At 37.9% G+C, this 24,623-nt stretch overlaps 1 protein-coding gene across 1 annotated transcript in view; it reads left to right on the forward strand.

Moving 5' to 3' along the window:
- The first annotated feature begins 1,242 nt into the window (after nucleotides 1–1,242).
- ece2a (endothelin converting enzyme 2a) overlaps nucleotides 1,243–24,623 on the forward strand; it is an 86,812-nt gene continuing 63,431 nt past the window's right edge. The window contains exons 1-2 of the mRNA XM_024273259.2: nucleotides 1,243–1,685; nucleotides 2,818–2,982. Coding sequence (XP_024129027.1) covers nucleotides 2,823–2,982 — 160 coding nt within the window. The 5' untranslated portion in view covers nucleotides 1,243–1,685; nucleotides 2,818–2,822. The remainder of the gene's footprint in view (nucleotides 1,686–2,817; nucleotides 2,983–24,623) is intronic.

Here is a 24,623-nt window from a genome sequence, read left to right on the forward strand (position 1 = left end):
TTTTTTTTTTTTTTTTTAAGGTTAATTTTGGGCTTATTTGGTAAAAATATATTTTTCATTGTAGCTGTTTATTAGTAGGAAAGCATCTTGCATAACAATTTTGTGTGCCTATTTAATAAAAAATATGCTTTTTTTGCACACAAAACTTTAAAACAATATATTTTTCCAGATGTTGTGTCTATTTTGATTAAACTGTGTTATTATCTCCATTAGAAACTTAAAACTTTTATCCAATCTGTCAGAAATTTGTATAACAGAAAAAAAGAAAGCTAAAACAGAAAAACTAACAGTTTTTCTGTTTTGTATTCCAATTTATATTTATTTAATATATAAAACAACAGCAGTAAAAAAATAAAAATAATAGAGTATATACATTTTATGGAATATATTTAACCTAGAAAGACAAAGATGAAAAATGACTTTAGTCAGATTCAGGTTTCTTTGTGCAACAACTTCTGAATTCATAAAAAAATTCTAATAATTTGGGGATTGTTTATATTTGTTGATTTCCTTGTAAGCTTAATAAAGTAGATCTATCTTTTTGTGAGATTTATGTTATGAGCTCAAGGAAAATAATTCTCATAATCAAGAAAGAACTAGTTTAATTTGTATATTCACTATCATTTGACTGATAAATCCATGAACTGCATCTATAAACAGGTGAGTTTCTGACTAATAAAAGTCTGTTTCACTTTAAAGATTCTTAATTTTGTTGTCTCAGAGAACTCTATTAGTATGAAAAAACTAAATAGAAAAAATAACTTAACATTACAGAATGTTTGTGTTGATTAAATACTTTCATACAGAGTTTTCAAAGGAAACGATAAACCAATGTGAAAGTCACATAAAAAAAAACCAGGTTTACTGTATTAAAAGTTATAGAAAAATATTGCTGTTAAAATTCTACTTTGTCATCAATTGTTTATATAATTCACTATTTATTTATTTATTTGATAAATGACTATATATTGTAATATGTGAATGAAACACATCAGATTGTCACTTGCCAATTTGGGTTAGTGTTCAATAATGGGACACATAAACAGTGTATTTACAATAAATATTGTTTTATAATTCTTATATGCTGTTTGTAAGCGATCCACAGCTTTATATTTATATCATAGTATGCAGTCATTAGTGTTTAGGGTTACAAAATAAAAAAAAAAGTAGAAGGAAACAAAAATGAGAGTTCTTCCTTTACCTTTTATGACTAACTGAAGACTTCTATCAAATATGGTGTATAAAAATAGTTTGTACTGTATCAAAACCATTTTCTTTTTCATAATGTTTAAATAAATCAAATTAAAATGATTACTCTAATAATTAAAGATAGTCAAAGTAAGAAAAGTTATTCCTAATTTTGAGAAAATTCCATACGTGTGCTAGTGTCAAAAATTCAAGGCGTACCTGAACGCCGCATGACTGCAGAACACACACGTGTTGATGTGGTTCCGCCTTCTTCCTTTCCAAGCATTAACTTGTGAGAGAAAGCAGGAAAAAAGATTATTTTAGACCAAACACCTGAAAACTTTTGGAGCACATGCGAGCGTATGTTTGAGTTTTTAGCCAAAGTTTCCGTTGTTTTATTTGAACTGTTGGAAGAGGATTGGAGTTCAACACGTGGATAAAAATCGAGTCATTGGTCTTCGGAAAACTGAAGTTCACAAGGAGTTCGTGAAGCCAGCGTGAGTAAAGCCAAGTTATGACATAACTACGTAAAATAAGATGACAGTCTTTTTATATTCGACTCAGAAAATCATGTGTTTTATAGTTTTTCTGGTACGCATGCGTACTGCAGCATGGGCGTGGCTATTTTTGAGGAGCGTTCAGAGGCGTCAGAAAATGAATATACACAAATCAAAGTACATGTTCAATGTTGAATAAAATGTTTTAAAAGGTTTACAGCAATAAAAATAATAAAACATATACATATTAGATTGAAAGAGAATTCTATTTGCAAAAAAAGACTAGAGTTGTTGAAACGAATACACGAATAAAAAATAAATAAGTGTTTTCTTTCAGAGTGTGGAATAAAAAAATATTGGTAGGCAAATGAAGGTTTATTCACAAAGATTTTGGGATTCTATTGTGAAAGAATAGACAGAAAAATCAAGATTGCATTGCTGAAGTTGTTAAGGTTGCAGTGAAAACCCAGCAGCCCTTTAAATTCTGAATGATTTTTGTTTTTCCCATCATATATGTTTAAGTTCCATAGAACTTAACTGAATAGAACTGTTGTAACATTATAGATGATAATAACTATAGTAAAATACATGTTTAAAAACCTATGGCCTTATCTGTATTTTTTTATTTAGTTTTTTTTAGTTAATTTTGACTAATCTAATGCTAAAATAAACCAAATCAAATCCATAAAAAAGTAAAAAATGTAGTGTTTAAAAAATGACAGAATGAATATGAAATGGACCAAAATATAAGCTAAAAATGCAGGAGGCTAATGCCATATTATTTAATTTACCACATTGCATGCATGCATGTATTCAACAAAATATAATATTACTTTATAAAACATCAAAAGCTATATTGAAACACAATTTAATATCTTTCAAAATTACAGTTAAATTATTTGTATTTATAGCTATAAATATATAAGTGGGCCACATTTTCTTTATTTTAAAGATTTTTACTGAGAAAACAGAGTAAATCTTAAAAATTTGTCACCAAAATCCACATATGAATCATCTTTCTCTGCTTTTTATGGAACAATGTCTGGGGTTTTGGTATTTGTCGTTAACATATAAATTAAAAAATATGCTCTTGTTTCTATTTATTTAAGTGTGTCATACTGTCACATTGCAGAGAACATGGAACACCTTCCTGATAAAAACTCACAATACAACGATGTTGTCTATTGGGATGAGAGATACAAGACGGAGCAGAGCTACGACTGGTTGGGAAGCTTTTCCAAACTCCAGCACCTTCTGGAAAAAGTCATCAAGAAGGACGATTCTATTCTGATGCTGGGTTAGTATTTTATTTTTCATGTTCATTCATTTTAAACATAAAGTCATGTAGTGTATTAAAAAAACACAGTAAAATAATTTGTAACCGTTGCAAAATTGTTTTGTGAAATACTATAATTCAAAACAATATAATTTTATAATTGTTTTAGTAAAACTAGTATTTAAAACGTTCTAAAATATGTTTTCCACACGTAAAAAGTAACATATTCAACTTTTATATAACGCTGTAGCTACTAAATATGGTTTTATGTTGATCTAAAATACGAACTGTCATTATTTACTTTGTTGAAACCTTGGAAAAAAATATTGACTTTTTTTTTTGTCAGAATGGATCATAGAAATGTTTTTGCCCTTCAAAAATAATTCTTAGAATGACACTTTTTCAAATGGCCACAAGATGTCACTGTTGTGCAGCAGATGAACTGCTCCCTTGCATTGACAGCTCCAGCTTCATCCCTAAAAACTCTTCAAGGGTTTGTTGCTTTGTAAAACTGGCTTCACAGCCATTTCATCCGTTTACTCAATATTTATAGCTGCCAAACTTGGAGTGGAATCCATCTCTATTGGAGCAGCTGTTTGATTGCCAAACTGGCTTTTTACCACCATTTTTTATTTTCCTAGATTTTTAAAAATATTGCATTTTTTCTCATGATATTGAAGGTGAACATTGCAGTGTTGTTTGGGAAATTTGGGTTAATTATAGGTTGATAAAGAGGCAGTTTTTGTGTTTTTATTGTCTGAGATTGTGATGAGTTTTATTTTTTCTCCTTAAAAGATTTGATGCTTCTTTTTGAAGTAAGATTGCCTTCTATTTTGCTAAAACATTTGTGTTTCTTCTATGGTGTTTATATTCTCTGCCAAAATTTTTGTCAGTTTTGCCTCAAAGTGCTTTAAACGTGCTTGCATGTTAAACCGTTGTTTTGCAGCATTCAGTCTTAAGATTAACTGCTGAACTCAGTTAATCTGGAGTCTCATTTTTCTAGTGCGTCACAGGCACACCTTCAGCAGAGGCGTAAGTGGTCTCGCAGACTGCGATACAAACGGCGTCTTCTGTCGCTCTTCCCCTGCATTACGCTGCACCCAGCTGCACTGCGTTCGATGTGCCGCTTTAAAACGGAGGGGAAAGCTAATTTGTCGCTTCAGAGAGCTCACCTCACATGTGGTAAATGAAGCACTTCTTGACCAGGTTGTGCCTTTGAACGACTCACATGCATGTAGGGGTGATTTTGAGGGACAACAAAATCAAAACTTGCATATTAAAGAGAAAAAGTTCAAAAAATGTATTCAGTTTGCTCATTTTTATATGTAAAAATAGGACCAATTTTGCAAATAAAGTTCTGGTACCACAGTGTTTTTTGCGTTATTACAAGTGCATGGAAGAATGATCTGGATGGAGGCAAAAGCAATTATGTTTGGGTCATTCCACTGACTGGGACGGAGGTCGTTTCCATTAGAAATTTCTGTACAGTGCAGAGAGAAGACGCAGCCGGGTGGGGGATCCTTGGATGGGGAGAGTTCTCGAATGTTTTACTGCATCCAGATCAAGTTGTTGTTACCTCCCTCTCACGATCTCGAGTGTCTTCTGGTTTGCTGTAGGGCCTCACTCGGATTCCCCGTTTAGATTTTTACTTTAAACCTCTCAGTCACACAAAAAAAAAACTATTTCAGTGACATATTTGTACTCCTTGGTTATCTTCAGCGAGGAGAGAAGTATATGACAGTTACTGATTTTGCAAGTTGCAAAAAAAAAAAAGATTATTTTGTTCTTTAATGTTTATTGTATGAAAAACAAAATGTAAAAAATAACAAAAGTTCATCTCAATACTTTGTAAAGTAATCCTGGTTGTCAGTGACAGAAGTCAAAAGTTTTACTGGTTTATACTGTAGCTGCTATTTTGGTCCATTCTCCCATGCAGATCTCCTCAAGAGCTGCATGGTTTCTTTGTTGTTGTTGCAGCTGGGCAACACGACCTCCCCCAATGCTTTTACTGATGGAAGGTTTCTGTCCACACAGAAAAGTGGTCTTAAAGCATGATGCTTCACAGTGGGTATATGGTGTTTTTGAGACGCAACTCTTCCTCTAAAAACACGGCAATTGCCATTTCGTCTGACCACACCACAGTCTACCAATCCTCATCTGGATCATCCAGCTTCTATCATGCCAAGATCCTCCCTGTAGTTCTGAGCTGTTTCCTCACCGTTCTCAAGATCATTTGTTTCTAATCAAGTAACATGGAGAGAGATTGTCAGTGATTTTCTGTTATTTTTTTCCATTTTCCAAAAATTTTACATTTTAACCTGTTTGGTTCATCCCAGTCTTTTTCATATCCAGAGATTTCTCCCTGGTGTCCTTTGACAGCTCTTTGGTCATTGTTGAGAGGTTGTAGTCTTGACTGTTTAAGGGTGTGGACAGTTACCTTTTATTCAGAAAACCAGTTCAAACAGGTTACATTCATATCAAAAGCGCTTCTCATGCTTTGCACAGCTCAAAGTACTTTACATTTAAAAAACACAAATATTCACAAGTATTAGAATAAAAACCCACCCTACTTATAAAAATTACTTCCAAAGAAACTTAAGGCTTGGGTCTACTGTGAGGAACAGTATTTGGGAATCTATTCATACCAGGAGCCAGGAACATCACTACATTTCCTACCCAGACCAGGGCAGCAATGGGGTCAGAGGTCAACGTGAAGGACAGCAAAGCCAAATACTTTTTTCCTCCTTTGTAGAAAATAATAAGTTCCCACTAGATTATACTATTGGAGTGTGAGACTAACCAGAGGATTGGTGGGGAGTTCACCGGTATGTGGTTGCTGTACTGGTCTGTTGTGGTGAAGAGAGAACTGAGCCAAAAAGCAAAGCTACTGGTCGATCTGCATATCAATACTCATCTATGGTCATGAGCTCTAGGTCATAGGTCCCGGATACAAAGAAGTGGCTAAAATGATCTTCCTCCGTAGGGCGACTGACGCTCCCTCAGAGATATGGCGAGAAGCTCGGTAACCCGGAGAGAACTCGGAGTAGAGCCGCTTCTCCTCCATATCGAGAGGAGCCAGTCGAGGTGGCTCGGATATCTGCTCCGGAGGCCTCCTGCATGTTTTTCTGCGGCTCCGGAGGCATGTGTGTCACAGCATTGCGTCAAGCCCTTCCTGACCTTCCGTCTGACCAGTGTGCGAGTTTGGCAATATCAAGCATTAGCCACAATCGGCTCGCACATTGTGGCCCAGTTGCTGGCTGCCTCAAAGCCTCCACTCCTTTGTTTTATGGCCTGCCCCAGGCTGCCACCGGTGATGTAATGACCCCGCATCTCCAGCGGTCAGCGCTCATGACTACTTCCCCCAGGAGAGAGAGAGGATGATGTAATGGCTCTTCTTAACTTGCAGTGAGGGCGCACAGTATGTATCCGGATAGTACCTGTGTTTTTATTACTTGACTGTCAGAGCAAGACTCATGGTTGAAGGTTCAGGTCTGTCAGTACTGACACTTTGTTGGTAAAATCATTGTTCTCTAGAGTTTTAAGCTGATAGTCTAGTTAGTTCAACCAGTAAAACTAAGTTAGTTTTTATAAAAAAATCCTGTTTGTCTTCTTAACTTCTAACCTTTTCTGTAGCATCTCGTATTCTCTGTTTACGTCCTCTCCATCTCCCCTCGGCCTTCCTCATTCACCGTCACCTTACTGCCTCCTTTGCCCTCCCCGATGCCTCTTTGTTAGTATTTAGTTTCAGACGCATCCGCCTGTAACCCCAGAGCCTATACAGCTATATTTAGGTCGAGTAGAGGTGTTTACAACAAGCTGCAAGCTGTGGGAGCTCCACTTATTTTCCAGGATTGTCCATTCAACAGTTGGAAAGATATTAAGTCAAGCTTATTAAAAAAAATGGACGTCCTCTTTGGGTTTTCAGTCTTATTTTGTCGGAAAATATACAACTTTTTGATACTGGTTGTTTACTGAAACAAGAAAGTATTAAAAGGTTTTTTTTTTTTTTTTGAAAACGTGTTGATGATTTTATGCATCATTTTTAGCTCTTTCCCATACCGATACCACTTTTTGTGCTTATATTCTGGTCCTCATGAGTCTGAACATTAGACCCTAGTTTACTGGCTGCCTGCTGGTGAAAAATGGACAGGACTGCAGGAAATCAAGGCCGGAGACCATTTAGTGAGCCCTTAGAATAAAAAAGTTTATGCACATTTCTTTCTACATGACCCTTAAAGGGTCACCAAACAGGGAAGTTGGAGGCTGACTCCACCCACTGCCGAAATTTGGGGCTGGAGAACAAGACTGTTATCATTGCTGGAGCTGCAGATCATGTCGGGGAACTTCTAAAATGACGTGGGACTTAAATGGTTTGACCAATCACAAAATTCAAATGGAATACCTAATTCAACCAATAGGGGGCAGCACAGAGATGGTTTTTGAGTATGTTTTCAAGAATTAAACACGTTTATTTTAATTCGACAAAAATTTGGCAATGACTAGCAGACAACACTTTCAAAGCCCTATTTATAGAGGTCAACAGGCAAAAAAGTTGATTTAGGGTTTGGTTACCATTTAACCAACACATTAGGGTGAAGTAGAGGAGATGCGGGCATCTGGAACAGATTTTTACATTTTTAACCCCTCCAAATTTTGTGAACCATGCAAGAGGCCAGTTAGTGCTATCTTTGTAATAAGTGTGCACTTTGAACACTCTGACTGTTGGAATTGAGACAATTAGACGTTTGTGTAGGACAATCATCCTACTGGCACTCGCGTATCACCTACACATCTCGTGTTTGCAGCATTTGAGTAGGAGCCAGTGTGCACATCTCACTAATGACTAGAGTGTAAGGGCACCATTTGACAGCATCGTATGTTGCATGCAACTTACATTAGCTGTACAAAAACTTTCCAATACACTTTCCACACACACGACAATCGTGACTTCCAATTATCACGACGCCCTCTTGAGAGAACTGCAAGTCACATGGTAATTTCTTAAGACTTGCTGTCCACACACACAGACATCACATTGTAGGTTATATGATCAATTCTGCTAATCGAAGGCCCTGTGATTAACCTCCACCCTAAAAAAAATATCAATCAAGAGCTTAGTCTTAAGTGTTTAAGATTTAGCTGGACTTTCCACAAGGCCTAACCCAAAAATCTGTAGCACAGGGGTGTCAAACTCAATCGCACAAGAGGCCAAAATCCAAAACACACCTTAGGTCGCGGGCCGAACAGGATAAAGCTTTATTGAACAATCTAAAACTACATTTTTAAAACTTTAAAACCATAACTTTTTATCATAATGCTAAAATATTAGACAAATGCCACATTTGCCTAACAAAAAACAAACAAAAAAAAAGCGTTGTTAGCCAAAACAGCTAGCATGTAGCTGCAAAATAGCTAAACTCCAAAACAGCCTAAAAATCATAGTAAATGCCAAAATAGTCCAGAAAGCTAACAGAATGCCAATTTTAAAAACTTTTAAACAGTAACGTTTTAACATAATTGTGAATAAAAGCAGGCAAGAATATTTTTCAGAATAAATCAACTTGAACGTTAAATACATTTCAATATTTTACTCTCCATAAAAATATATATTTTTTGACAAAGTATACAAGTTAGAAATAAGTGCAAGATAACATCGGGCCAAATAACAATAAAATAAAATGATCTTGAGAGTCGGATAGAATTACTCGGAGGGCCGGATCCGGCCCCTGGGCCTTGACTTTGACCTTAGGGGTCAATGTTACTTATTCAGTGACAATGAACTGTATAATAAGAAATTATTTTATTTTTAGGAACAGTATTATTACCTAACACTAAAACAGATGTCTGCATACTCTCAAACACACAGACGAATTGCTGACTGGATGGAAAGTTACAGTATCAGACATGGTTGTATAGTGAAAAGTGTTAGCAGCTGTCAGAGGAGCTTGTTGAAGTATTTGCTCATAAGTTTGTCCACCAGTCTTTTTTTTCTGTTCTTCTTGCTGTTATTGCATTTCTTTTGTAATGTTTTCTGCTGACAGTTGTTCGCACGGACGTCCTTGCTGGAAATTGCTTGCCCTTAGCTCAGGATTTAGCTGTTTCCTGTGATGCCTGAACGTGTGGGACATTCAGGTTCAGGAGGTGTTGGATCATTCCAGGTCACATGATAGTTGTGTTAAATTTCCGGGTTTCAAAATCCTACAAAAAACTTTGATAAGACTAATGAGACGCATATAATGTGCTTGCATTAAAATGTGGAGACATTTGCTGTGTTACGAATGAGCATTGATGATGAAATACAATGCAGTAATCAATGAGGCTGCACAACAAACAAAACGGAAGGGGAGGTTGTTGTGTCTGCAGTGTCCTCTGGCCTTAGCCACACACAAACACACACACACACACTGGTGTTTACACCTTCACTGTCCTCTAGAGCATCGAAGAGATCAGCAGGTACAAGACTGCAACAGATGAGGGATGGTGCATGAATGAAGCAAGTTTTGAATGAATGAATGAATGAAAGAAGAGATGGGAAGAGTTGAGCTTTAGGCGTATAAGACCCCCCCATCTTTCTTCCCTCTTTCCTGCATCTGCATTGGCTGTTTTCCGTGTTTAGGGAGCCCTCACCATGCAGCAGTCAGTAAGTCAGTAGGGGCAACCCTTCCTCCAATCAGCCCTTCCCTCCTCTCCTCCGCCTGCCTCCTTACTTTTTGCTGCTGTAAGGAGTGGTTGTGTTTATGAATGAGTCTCGCAGCCGCAGAATGTGAATGAACAATGAGAGGGTGAGAACAGGCAGGGTCGCTGGCTGAATGAAACTCGGCAGTGTTGAAAATGGAGGGATGAGGCTGAATGGAAACCACTGGCAGCAGGAGGGTGGTGGTGGTGTTTGACGGAGCGAGCTGAATGGAAAAATACAAGCGCGCAGACGCTAAGGTGTTGCCGTGTGTTCGGCTGGGTCTGGCGTGCTCTCATAGGCATGCGGATCAGGGAGGATGATGCTGGAAAGGTTGCTGCTTTCCCTCTGAGCCAGTGGGGAATCTCCGCTGACAAGCAACACATGCACACAGACACACAACACTCTGCAAGCTGGTGCTCCGTGCTTTGAATAATAATGGGGTTACCCGGGCAACCAGGCAAGTATGATCAATGGGCCTGGCCCTGATAAACAGAGCACGGAGAGTGTGCGCTAGTGTGTCTTTGCTTTGCTGCAATGGGAGTTTCTTTGTTCTGAGACTAGTAGACGGCATCTTATTATCAAATTTTCTCCAACCTGTGATTATTTGTGTTTGTGGACATAAACTGGGAGAGGAGGAAGTTGTTAGGTTTTTTTTAACTGCAGATCTTTTCAGCGACGCTGTGAGTCTCAGTGTGTAGTGTGTGATAACTTCTGCAGTCCACCTGCAGGGATAACTACACACCTTTACAACTCAAAGGCCTACTGGAAGGAAAAGAGAGGCTCATCTGACGTAACTCAAGCCCAGACAGGAAGTTTATCACGTACCTGACTACGACTGCTTACATGTGGTGCAGGAATATGTGTAACCAGATAAATTCTGCATTGTTTTTAAGGATATAAAGGATGTTCAGTCACTGCACCACCCTTGGAGACCACCTCCATTTATTGCGGATCAGTCAGTGGACAAGGACCCTGAAAAACGTTATCCGACTACAACAAACGTTTGACGAACGATTGCAAATGGTCATATGCCACTTGTTCGATCAAAATAAATCACTTTGACATGCGCAGAACAATCCAAAAAATTGGAAACGGACGTAGAAGAAGAAGCAAAGTTTGGTTGTAAACAAACATGGCTGCAGTTAGCATGTAGCAAGAAGATCTTATTTGTTTATTTTTGAAAGTGTGGCCAGTGCTGAACTCTTCTCTTAGCCACAGGTTCCCAGAGGAAAGATTAGGATTGAACACACTTAAAACCTGTTTCACAGAGCTGCTCAGAGCGGCATTTCCGCATCCAAAAGCTGCTTATACATTGTTCCGAAGCTGCTCCTCTATCTCTGGGACAAGGTTCTATCTGAAGACATGGTTCTCTGTTGCCGCGCAGCTCGCCTGTGCAGAGTAGCCGGCCGGACTGCGGTCTGAAGCCTCCTCCAGAGCGCACACCACAATACCTACTTACAGACATGAAGCTACTGAGTCCGGCTGCTCTACTTGGAAACACGGTTCGCATGTGTAGAACAGCCGGCCGGTCCTGTTAACGCTCTGAAGCCTCCTCCGGAACACGCCAAGTCTACGCATGACATAAAAGCCAGCGCAGTAATGACCCAGAATCAGGATAAGTTGTTCACATGCACCACAATTGGATGTACAATCGACATAACCACCTATCTCAATTGATTGGAATTTTTGATCCGAATGTGCAGGGCAGTTTGTTATAGGACCCCAAATAAAAGTGCCAAAACAGAGGAAAATTTTAAGAGTTTTATTTTAGCCCTTTCGCTATCTTTGGGGTCCGGATGACTCCAACCCATAGACTGTAAAAATTAATGGACAGATCGAGCACTGAGGTCCCCCATTGGAAATGCATTACTTCCTCTCCTTGCGAAAGTAGGCCGCCGCTTTCACCGTCAATTCCTGATATGGATACCGCCATTCGCAACCCATCTTCAGCGATTGGTCTGAGTCATAGCTGAGTCATGGAATCTACAGGAAGTACTGTCGCCAATCAGGAGTGAGTTTATTGCAACCGTCTGCCTTTTCCACGCCTCTACCACGAGACCGCGGATGTAAACGCCGGCCCGAGCCGACGACGCTGAAGTTGGCTTCCGATTTTTCCGAACAGGACCTGTTTTTAGATGGTCTGAGTTCGAAAAATACAGTGGAACGCTCTCGCTGAACCATTCCAACATTTGATTCTGTCAGCGGTCTTTTGGGATTTACTTTCATTTATTCCTTTTTGTCGAGATAAAAGGAGTATTTGGGTGATGGCGTGCCCGAACTGCGTGCGGCCCCCTCGCGCGAGCCGCAGCAGCGTTACTTCACGTGCGGCCAGGTTATAGTCTGAACAGATGCACGTGAGAAGCGCGTTCAGCGGTATTTAAAATAAATAACCATCCTAACAAGTGAACAGCTGGATCTTTTTTCTGTTTGAAAATACGATCAGGCCATTCAATGTTTCTCCCGCGCCCCTCAGACGTCTGCGTCTAATTCAGGCTGAAGCTGGAAAAGGGCGACGAAGGTGAATCTTTGGTTGGTGATTTTATGCGCACATATGCAACGTATAATTTATAAGCTACAATAAAAAAAGTGAAAACCGAATGTTAAACAAACAATAAAGTCCAAAGCACATAACCTCAGAGTGAAATCTATTTCTACAGAGTAAATCCTCATCTAAAAATGTTGACAGCATGCTCCTCTTGTTGTTTCAAACTGCTGCATCGGTACATTCCATTGAGGAAAACAACAGTAGGACAATGATTGGATTGTTCACGGACCCATTGATGAAGTCTCCTCCCATTGGCTACCCGTCATGTGTCAATCAAATGCCCCAAACGGTCGACGTCAGACCCACAAACGCTTATTGAGCCATCTGATTGGTCAATTTATAACTCTAATAACTTGTGATAATGGAAAAAAATCTTTAAAAAAAATTAGGATTAGAAAAAAGAAGTTAAGCAGAAAGCAGCAGAGGAAGAATGATTATTCTGAGATATAAAATGACTGAGAAATAACTGTCTGTTTCTCAATGTAAGTCAATGGGACTTTGGCCTTTTTGCAACCCAGTGGTACTTCCTATATGGAACACGGAAGTAGGGGGGCTTGCTTTGTCCAGTTATTTTATATACAGTCTATGCTCCAACCACATATTCATGTGTGATTCCTTCCATGACAAATGTGGAGAAAGGTGGACAGGATTTTATGTCTGCCATGGACATTAGTGAAACTCCAAAATCAAAGATAAAAAAAAAATAAGTTCAGCACACTGTCTCGTGGGGTCCAGATAACCCCACTTTTAATGTAAACAAGTTAGGGAGAGCGGAAAGGGTAAGGACTCTTATCATCGGGGCTGAGAGCTGGAGCTTGGCAGGCAGGCAGACGGGCTGGAAGATTGACGTGGTGAGCTGAGAGGCAGAGCAGGCCGACTTGAAGGCAGAGCAGGCCGACTTAAAGGCAGAGCAGGCCGACTTGAAGCCAGAGCAGGATGACTTTAAGGCAGAGCAGGCCAACTTGAAGGCAGAGCAGGCCGACTTGAAGCCAGAGCAGGATGACTTTAAGGCAGAGCAGGCCGACTTGAAGCCAGAGCAGGATGACTTTAAGGCAGAGCAGGCCGACTTGAAGGCAGAGCATGGATTTCAGAGCTGAACTTCAGATCAGGAATGGGAATCTGGACATTGGGCTTTAAGGTAGTGCAGAATCTGACAGGGGAAGGCTGAAGAGGGAAAGTATAAGTAGCTGAAAGAACAGGTGAGGCAGATGAGCAATCAAGGCAGCTCAACAAGGCAGGAAAAGGAGGGCCTGAGTGAAGCTCAGACATGACAGAATGAGTCTGATCGGGTCAGAGTATTCAGAATGTTGTGTTTAAATGACACATTTTTATTCTCATCAGGCATTACTCCGATTACTTGTGTCCATGGAAATGCTTCTCACTCACTCCGTTGGTTTCATATACAGGTCATAAATGTGAAATAGCTTTAAACATAACTCTTAGTAGCTTTCAAAAACATCCAGAATTGTATTTTTTATTCTAACGTCAACAAAACAACTTTTATGCTAGCTGAATTTATGTCAGAACTTCCTCCTGATCAGTCTTAAAGTCCCACTCCGGTTATCTTTTGATCTATTTTTAAAGTGTTCTTTTAATTTTTTTTGTGCTGTTTCTAGCCAAAATAATTAAAAAAAAAGCTGTCATTTTCTAGGATATAGTCTTTGCAGGGCAACAGTCCATTCGAAATTTGCCTCTAAGTTGTGGGCGAGACTGTTGGAGCAGAGTAAGCCTTCCTTCATTTCCCATCATCCCTTTGTTTACACTGTCTCTCGCAAGCTTAGAGCCCCTCACAATGCCAATCTAACATTAGCGATGCATGCTAACCCTTGTGCTATCTTATGGGGTCCAGATGACCCCACCCTGATATTGATGTGTGATCCCTCTCATGACAAAGGTGGACAGGATTTTATGTCTGCCACAGACACCAGTGAAGATTAAAAAAATTCAAAAAAAAGTTCAGCGCACTTTCCTTTGGGGTCCAGATGACCCCACTTTCCATGTAAACATAGGATTGAAAAACAAAGATCGAAAAACCCAATTTTCATTTGAGTGAGTCACCAAACAGTCCATATTTGTCTTCAGCACCATCCATTTTTACTGCTTTTTTATTTATTTAATGATCAGACAGATGTTTACATTTTTCCACATATAAAACACTGAAACAGTGCAAACATTTTTTTGCCTACATGTTTGTTTGGAATATTTTTCCAAGTTTGCTTAGATTAAAGTTTTCAGATGAGATTTGATCCTAACCCCGGGTGTTTGGTCAGAACTCACATTGTTTTCCTCGGATACTCTGCTCGGATTGGTTGGAGCAGGGGTTGGCAACCTTTAACAGTAAAAGAGCCATTTGGGCTCATTTTCTACTGATCAAAACCTAGACGTAGCCGTATTGTCTTACTTTAACCTTTAGGAAATTTGGATTTGCATTCATGACCTTCTTTTTTTATAATAACAATGAATTATGGCTATTTTTTGGCATGAACAAAATTAAGAATATAAAAAGACCCTAGCATCTCTCAAAATGTCTTTTTTTTCCCACATTTGACAGAAGCTCAAATAACTTATCTTTCCACAGGTTGCAGACCCCTGGGTTAGAGGAACAAACCCACCTGAAATCAGGTGATGATAAATACATTCTGATCCATCTGAAACGAGACACCATCCAAAAACAGAATGCAAGGGTGAATATTTGTGATCATGCAGGTTCAAACAATGGTCAGTCTTTTTTATCTCTCCTATTTGGTCAAAAGCTGGAACTTAGAGACGTAATATTGACCCAGATATTTGGGCAAGCGCAATAATGGAACAGTGGGTTTCAAATCATCCTTAAAACTAAAAGATGAAGTCATTACACCGTCAGGTCACCTTCTATTTCATTGGTCTATTCCTGCCTAAAGCAAGCTCTTTTTTTAAGAGCATTTAGTAGGTTGAACTTTAGATTACCTTGTCTAAAAGTCCACTAACAAAAACAGTTATCAAAAATAAAGACAATTTTTATCTTATTTTTAAAAATAAATTACGTTTTTTTTTTTAATTAAGCAGCAATTGGTTCTTGAATGTACCTTATTTCCAACACCCAAACGATCCCCCAAAACAAACAGATTTTGGAAATGTCTGACTTTTCCAAAATAATGTTTTGTGGCTCTAACAGTCTTTATTTGACTGTAAAAAGACACAACCATCTGCTTATTTGTTGGGTGAGCTCGATCAAAGCCTCTAACCCAAAGTCTTATGGTCATTTGTTGGTTTCTACTACAGACTGGAGGAATGTTCCAGACGCATAAGACCTTTCAGGGTCACATCAACCACCTCCTCTTCGTCAGCAGCTGCTGAGAGGCACATGTTCAGTCAGAATCTCCTCTCCAGAGCAGATGTGTCATCCTGCAGCCCGCTGCGCTCCTTCACAAAGACATGTCAGCCTTGGAGAGGAGTCATCTGAGTGCCGTCACTCTACCATGAAAGCGACTCCCTTTGCTGTGACAGACACTGTGGTGCAGCGCTAACACCTCTCTGGCCCTGTGGACGAAAATCTGTCGTTTCAGCTTCTGGAAAGATCTACAGTAAGGCCATGTGCAGATTGTCCCTATGTAGGGTTAATTTAAAGTAAAGGTGCTTTGTTCTTGCAGGAGTTGCTTATGTTCAAAGCATCATGTCCATCATCCCTGACAATCGCGTCCTCTTGACTGTTTCCCGAAACGAGCAAACATTGTGTGATTTTTCTGTCTTACTTGTCAGCAGAGCGCTGTGTGTGAGTCTCAGTGGCGTCATTGCTCTGTCATCACATCGCTCTAAGCAGGGAAAGCCCTATCAGGTAGGTAGTAGAGCTGTGTGTGCGTCATCGGTGTCCCGGTGCATTTGGTTACCCAGTGACGCACTGCTGCTGCGAGCGATCTTCACTCACGGAGATTCGTTTACTTCCATCACCAGAATGTAATTGTTCAGCTGTTGCTGCATGAATGTTTCAAACAAATATAAACAGCAGCAACCTTTGTTTTTCCTGTTTCTGTCAAGCGATCAATGAAAGTGTAGCAGCATTAGGTGGTTTACAATAGTTACTAGTTACTGTTACTGTTATGATTTCCATCTGAAATGAATGGGAATTTGCTTAATTTGGATGTTTCTAAAGCTTAGAAAATATTTAGTCAGCCATTAGACCACACCGTGTTTTGGAACTGTTTATATTGTATACAAAGATATAAAGACCGTAATGCACGTGTCAAAATCAAAGCTCGGGGGCTGGATTTGGCCTTCTTTTTTTCGGCAATTTTGAAGTTTAGCTATTGTGGTGAATCTGTCTAACACAAGAGGCTCTCAGCGCTTACCTGTTTGCTTAGCTCTTGACTGGACGAGTTAAAAAAAAAAAAAGCAGTTTAGCATGTTTCTTGAACATGAGCAACGCGTGATCAAGCGACCACTTCCTATGAAAAGTCTATGTGTATAGCATCGCAAGTTTCTACAACTGTTTCCTGCTTGTCCAGTGTGAACACCATGAGCCAAATACATGTCAAATACTTGATGTAACTTGACACTTGTTTTTTTAATGACCATCAGTTTTCAAGCCTTTTCCATTCACTCAATAGACTTACATTTTGCACCACTTATTTTCTTAGATGCACACCAACACTTCCAACTGCATTGCATTTAACTCCACAGTTTTAGGGTCACTCCTTGTTCTTAAATTGCCGTCCATTTGCTGCTGAAATAGAGAGGAGAAACTCGGACAGAGCATTTACTAAAGCATGACGTGTTTGACTGATGCATTGAGCTTTTTCACTTAAAGTGTAAAAGAACTAGTCATAAATGAACTATTGCCATCCACAGTCTTTACAATAAATGGTTGATTGTATATGAGCCAAGGAAAATGGAGACATTTTTACACCAGAGGGAATTTTATAATTACACCCCCTGCACCCAATGCTTCAATACAGTTTACTAAATTACCTGTAAAAAGTTAGATTTTAGCTTAGTCATCTGCCTCAAAATGATTTTTTATTTTTCTATCTTCTTCTCTCACTCTGTGCACTAAAAACCGTATTTGTTTGTAGGAAAAGGAGCGAAATGTAGTATTTATTACATCCTAAAATACATTTTACAGACCTTCAAACTTCATTCTCAGCATTTTATTCTCTTCTCTCTTTATTTTCTATGTACTATCTTAGTACATTCAAAAGCAAAATAGAATATTAGTGTACAATGAACAAGTTGCTAAGGTATTACAATAGAAAATCTATTTAGGGAGAATAAAAAGGGGTTATTCCTAAAATATTTTAATCCATTAACCAAAATATGGAGTTTTTTAAGCTATGATTATGCTGAAACTTCTGTTTTTTTGTGAAATAAGTAGTCCCTGGACTTTATTGTTAACTTTGACTATGAAAGGGTCAGAGAAGGTCTTGTAAATTCATTCTTTTGGCCCCTTCTCCATAGAATGTGGAATTTTCTATCAGTATTTCTCAACGTACTTCATGTCATAAGACTGTAATAACAATTTGAAATGAAAAAAACACTAAATCAAAATTTGATTGCAAGAGTTTTTGGTGAGAACAAACTGCATTTGAACATAAATGTCAGGTTTTGGTTTGTTAGTTTAAATTTGACACATATAAAACTACTAGATTTTTTTTCTTTCTTTGTCTTTAAATGTGCAAAAATCATTGTGTAAAATTTAAGCTATTTACAGGCAATTTTTGGTCAATAATCCGTTAATAATAACTTTTTCTGTCTCAAAATCTTCTCTGAATCTCCGTGGAGGTTTTATTACCCGTTTTGCTAACACATTTCTTCTCTTTTGCTTTTGTAAAAACTCTCTGCCCCTCCTGTCTGTCTTTTTAAGAAACAAATTAGCTACTTGTGTGCTGCTGGGTGATATTATTGAAATTACACAACATTGACAATAAAGTGCAGCTTTCAGAAACTGAGCAAACATGGTGCTCAGGTTTTAAGGGTTAAAAACTTTTCTCCAAACCTCCACATTGAACCTGTATTGAACTCCCTTCTTCATTCTCTTTCGGAGGCGTATTTTATCAGATTTATGGAGTTCAATGTTTTCTCTTGTGTTTGTGTGCATGTGGCGTGCATGTGTCCAATAGCTCTTTTATTAGGAGATTGTTGACTCTGTGTGTGGCAGTCCCCAGTCCTGTTACATAATTCTGCTTGTAATGCTGCAGGCGCTGGCTCCTGCATCTCCAGCTCTGCATCTTAAAGTCAACCTTCATGTCTCCTCAACTCCTGATTTGTGCTTCTCCTTAAGAGTCACGCTCAACAGCTCTTTTGTTTCTTAATAAAAGTGAGTAAAACTTGTAATCTTAGTTTCACTAAATACATTTCATGGCGCCTCAAAAAGAAAAGAAAAAGTGCAAAAGCAACAAAGCACACTAATCACACAACCAAGCCTGCTGTCAAACAAAAGCCGTCTGCCTTAAACCAGTCATCGCAAAAAATGACAAAAAAATCCCACACTTCACCACAATCCTCTCAACACACAACCTCTCATCAAATCCTCTATGATCAGCCTCCAAACAATCAACCTCCTCTGTCTCTGCGTGCGCCCGGAGCTCATATGCACAGATGAACTGATGAGCTGCACCTGGACCAGACGGGCTGCACAGCTGAAAGGGGGCGGAGCTTCAAAGCAACTTGCCTCATTGTGTTCTCGGTATCTTCTCTGCACATCTTCCACTCCTGTTGGTTCAGCTTATTGCTGATTTTTTTTTCTACCATTTCCCTTTGCAACCTTCAAATGCTCACAGACCTCAATGATGTGGGTAAAAATTATCTTTTTATTTAACCTTATGTCATCTTGGATGACCAGCTTGATAACTCTTAATATTTAACAAAAATGTTAGTTATGCTTCAGAGTTTCTACTTTTTCTTATTGTTAAGACTGAAATTTAGTAACGTTTGAACCAATTTCACTGCAAAAGAAATCTTGCAGAACGGAGGATTAAAATATTGCATTTCAAATATTTTGTTAAAAAAACTTTAAGATAAGTTACAGCAAGTCAATTGGAACAGAAAATTCTGCCCTGCAGATCTGTTGGTGTGTATCTAAATGTCAAATCTTCCTCATTTAGTGTATGGTCTGTTTTTTTCCAACTAAAACCATGTCAGATAATCTGTGCGTGTGACACACTCATGCAAACAAGATACAAACAAACAACTGGTGGCAGAGTGATTGACAGCAATGAAAATATTGTACATAAAATGTGATAATCCACTGCAACAGTGCTCAATGTGCTTTAATATTGTTTTGTTGTTTTTTGTAGTTTGGTATTTTAAATTGAAAGAGTTTATTATAATCTAAATATTAAACTTAACTAATTTTGATTAACTAATTCAAGCATTAAGTCTTTACTTTCTTTATTTTTTTTCAACTACAATTTATTGAAATGGTCCTTTTTCAAGTTTAGGTAGTTTAGTGAAATTTATTTTCCCTTAAATTAAAACAAAAAACCAAAACATGATTAGATATATTATATTTAAGACTATAAATCCTAAATTGATTGGAAAAGAAATTACATTTTATACATTCTATTTTCCTGCCATTATAATTACCCCTAATCATAAATACCCATTTGCACTTATACATACAGAATACTAATATGACACATTTATACTATTTAATACATTTATTGTTGAACAGACTTGGATAAATAGTAAAACCACAAGCTTTAAAATGTTGCGCCTTTGTCTAGGACAGAAGTGGGCAAACCTTTTGACTTGTGGGACAGAAAAGGTTCTTAAATTTGTCAGAGAGGTTGGACCAGATGAGATGCAAGGCGGTTTTTGATAATCCATGTCGGAAGAGAAAGAAATAACATAATTTAGACAAATACGTGCTTTTATCTAGTTAGAAAATTAATATATACCTATCTAAACTATGATTTTTGAATTTGTATTTCAAAGTGTTGCCTTTTATTCCCATTTTATTTCCAATTGCACATGTGGGTGGATGTCCTCGCCCAATCAGGTGCTACTGTTAAAAAGGCTCTAATCTGCAAACAAAGATAGCAGAAGAAAAGGAAGACAGAACACCTTATTCAACAGAAAATTAAAAAAACAAAGAAAAACAATCCAAAAGTACAATAAATAAATAAATACACAGAATTAACACCATAAGCATATCCTGGCTTTCACAGTTTCATTTTTCTGTCTTGCAGCAAATCCCACAAGAACAGAAAAATAAGACAGTGTCTTCACGCAGACATTTTCTTTAACCTTTGCCATGTTTCTGCCTGACATTTACACTGCTCTGATGTTTTCCAGCTGTGAAAAGTGATAACTTTGAAAATGTCACTGACCTCATTTTACTTTATGTTGTAATGTCGATGGATTGATAGAATATTTTAGCAGTCAGTTGAATAATACACATTTTTCCATATTATTAAAGACCCACTCCAATGAAAATTGTGTTTTTGGTGTGTTTAAGATGTTCTTGTGGCATTTTTTGTCGTGATAAAGCGTATATATAAGATCATTTAAGATTTAAACTGTATTTCTGAGGATTTCTTTATTCAAATCGTGTTAGATCAGTGGCAGATGAAAACCAGCGGTTTGAAAAAGCTCAGGTTTGTGATGCAGAAAGTCTCCTTTCTCAAGCATCCACTTACAGACAAATATATCCATTTGTTTTCCTTGTCTGAGATGGAATCTGGTTCAAAACTGTATTGCTGGATAGATTAAATATTGTTTGCTTTTTTTTAAAATTTTTTTTAGTTATGGTAATGTTAGCTTGGGCTTGTGAGGTGCTATAAGCTAACAGGAGAGAGTGTACACAAAGGGCTGATGGGAAATTCGCAGAGCTAACAGTCCTGCCCACAACCCAGAGGCAAATTTCTAAAAGGCTCCTGCTGTCCTGCAGAAAAAGTCTTAAATATGTCAAAATGCTTTTGCTTTTTTAGGACATGCTTCTAAAATTTGATTTTTTTCATCCGTTTCTTCTTGTAAAAATTGAAAACTCAAAAAAAAAAAAAATCTGGCTTTTAGTTTTTTGCTTTAAAGAACACTGGGAACGATTTTACAATAGAAAAAAAGACTTTAAAGTCTCTATATTGATCTATATTGGACTATGATTTAGATTTTATTATTATTTTTTGTCCATTTTTCAAAGCCATATTTTAAACTGTGGCTGATTCTGGCAGCTTTATGCTAAAAACAAGTCTTGAGGCAATGAAAGAAAACGTATTTAAAGATAATTCTTGTTTGGATTATGGATATTATTCTAGCATTTTATTAAGAAGCTCGATAAGATCTTAGCAAGCAAGTCTATACATGGCCTATATTGCCCCGTACAGAGAATCGGAGAGCAGATGGTCCGTCTGTAATCCTCTGCTCGCCTAGCCTGAACCTTAAAATGCCCCCTCGATTTTTAACACAAACAAAGAAAAGACCAGGAACAAATGAAATGGATGAGAGATTGTAAAGACAATGACATATATATTCAGATAGCGCTTTGCAAAAAGGAAAACTGGAAACTCCCTCCCGTCCCTACAGTGTTAGATTGTTTCTAAAACTTGCAAGAGCATCAAGAGACGAACCAAAACCGCCACTGCAGAGGCAATTTCTCTGCCTGTTGCCATGACAACCCTCTTCCTCGTCGGACATTTATTTAAAAAAACACGTCGTTATGTATTCTTTCTACTCCTCAATGAGCGGGTGGCGGCCGTGTTTCTGTGTGAGAGCCTAATGAGCGGGAGAGCCAGCAACTACCAGCTGTGTCTCGTCACTGAAGGCTTTTATTTTCCAAAATGAAATCCACTGTTGCTCATGTAACCCTCCCTTCATTTGTGCTTCGTATTAGAGGACTTATGTGCTACCGCAATACTTATTGTTTTGTTTTTTCTTTTGGAAATAATTACTTTTTACATTGTGACAGAATAAAACATTCACATGACTATAGGAGAAAAAAATCAAATCTTAAGTTTTAAGTCATAGCAATACTATTCAACCTTTTTAAGATTGTATTCTTTTGGATTCATAGCTTTAATGCAGTTTTTGTTGTTGTCTGTTTTTGATTGAGAAAAAAAACGTCACTCCTTTTTACACAATGTTATGATAAATACTTGAAGTAAAACTGAAATATTATTCTGTGGAATATTTGCTCTTTTTCAAACGTCGTCACTTATAGCAGTGAATACAATGACAGTAATAGAAGCAAAATGAATGAAGTTACAAACTACTTTAGTTAGATTTATCTTAAGTCTTCAAGTACTTTAACCACTCGCTATATAAAATAAAAAAATAATACGTTTTTACATCTAAATTCATGGGTCAGAGATTTAATACACATTTGTCTTTTAAAATTAACAATCAACTCTCAAGTACAAACAAAACTATTAATGTAATAAACTGATAGTTTGATTGATTGCAAGTTTTTGTGTCAAAGTTACATTCATTTAATAAACCCTGATTAATCCTTTTTTGTAGTCACACGGTTGCTGGAGCCTATCCCTGACACTGTTGGATGAAGGCTTGGTATTACCCTAGCTTCATTTTCACGGTCCCGGTCCGGTCCCGTCTGATTGGTCCAAACACTTCAGATGAGAGTTTCCACTTAAAGTTGGAGCATCATGGCTCATGTGGGTTGAAGCTACGGACACCAACAGAGGAGGTTATCCAGCTGCTTATTTTTTCCAATTGGAGAAGCTGTAGGGGTAGGGTAAGAATTAGGGCTGGTATGATTAGTTGACTAATCAACGACTAATTGACTATTAAAATAGTCGACGACTGATTTAATAGTCGATTAGTTGTTACTTTATATTATATGGAGTCAGAGTGTAGTAAGGTTGAAAGTTATAAATGCATTATGTTAGCTTTTTGGACTATTTTGGCATTTACTAAAGGTTTTTAGCCAAATATGGAGTTTAGCCAATCTTTCAGCTACCTGCTAGCTATTTTGGCTAATTTAGGCTTTTTTGTTTTTTAGGCTATTTTGGAGTTCAGCTAATATTTCAGCTACATGCTAGCTTTTTGGCTAACTTAGGCTTTTTTTTAGGCTAATTTGGCATTTAACTAATATTTTAGCTGGCTATCAGCTTCAGCATTTTCACTTAGCGTCACTAGCATCTTTAACTGAGCAAATTCCCTTTACAGCATTCACACTAGCATTATCACAGATGATAGTGTAATGCTCTTGTAGGGCTAACCACTAAAGTTCTTTCACACTAACTAGACTAGTTTTCATATGAGAATCAGTAGTCGTGTTTCCATTAACTCTGAAATTTCGAAAAATGGAATTTCGATATTAAATTATCCTAATGGAAACACCACAATTTCGAAAAAACTCGCCTTTTTCGAAATAAAGTTTTTGCGCTTAGAGGAGGTGGTATTTGGGCCGTATCGAAACAGTAGTTTTTCGAAAAACTGTAATGGAAACACTTTTTTCGAAACAAACGAGTCACGTGACCATTAACCGGATATGGCGTTTCGGACAGGAAGCAGGAAAAGCTGGTCAAATGCGCTTTTTCACAGCAACTGGCTGCCTTGGGCACCGCACAGCGGGAGCCACAAGAGGTCCCACAGCATCGCACAGCTCATCAAAAGTTGAGCGTGTCATGCGAAAATGCTGAATCCACAGCTCTTCGGTGAATTCTTCAACCACGATTTCCCAAAACTGTTTGACTCTACGCCGCTCCCACGTTTAAGGAGCCTGCCGCTCCAAGGCTCGGATCAGACGTAGACGTCTTCTCTGAATGGGAAGGCTGAGAGCTAGCTCCGTGGCAGAAATGTGAATGAATCTACTGCACATCAAAATAGTGTTTATATCCGTCGTCATGTTTTTTTAATGACTTATCGCGGGAATTACTTTGAGTTTTTCGCATAATCATGGTTTAATGGAAACGCTGTTTTTTCGAAAAAGTGTTTTATCGAAATTCTAGAAATTTCGAAAAAGTTTTGCGCAAAAGTGTAATGGAAACGCAGCTAGTGTTAATAAAATAACCAAACTTCATTCCATAATTCAGATTTCTATTCATCCCCTGAGAATATATTTTTTAGTTAGTCTAAAGCTAATGATGGTAAAGATGTGTGTTCTACATCCACTTTATGCAAGACTCGATTAGTCGACTAACCGGAAAAAAATAATCGGTGATTACTCGACTATTAAAATGAACGTTTGTAGCAGCACTAGTAAGAATTCAGATTCGGCCTTAGAATCAACAATTAACCATAGAAGCTTGTCTTTGGACTGGACTGGACCCGAGTGCCCAGAGAAAATCCACCCATGCATGAGGCGAACATGCAAATTCCACAGAGAAAAGTTCCAGCTGGGAAGAGTAGAGTGCTAACCACTAAACCACCATGTAGCCTAGAACACATTTATGAACAAAGATTATTGACTACTAGAAACCTTTAGAGTGAAAATAATACACAAACACCATCACTACTTTTACTTTTCTTTATATTTCCTTTTAACTTTCTTTTTCAGAAATTCCTATAAGC

Source organism: Oryzias melastigma, linkage group LG17 (assembly GCF_002922805.2).
Source record: "Oryzias melastigma strain HK-1 linkage group LG17, ASM292280v2, whole genome shotgun sequence".
NCBI lineage: Eukaryota > Metazoa > Chordata > Actinopteri > Beloniformes > Adrianichthyidae > Oryzias > Oryzias melastigma.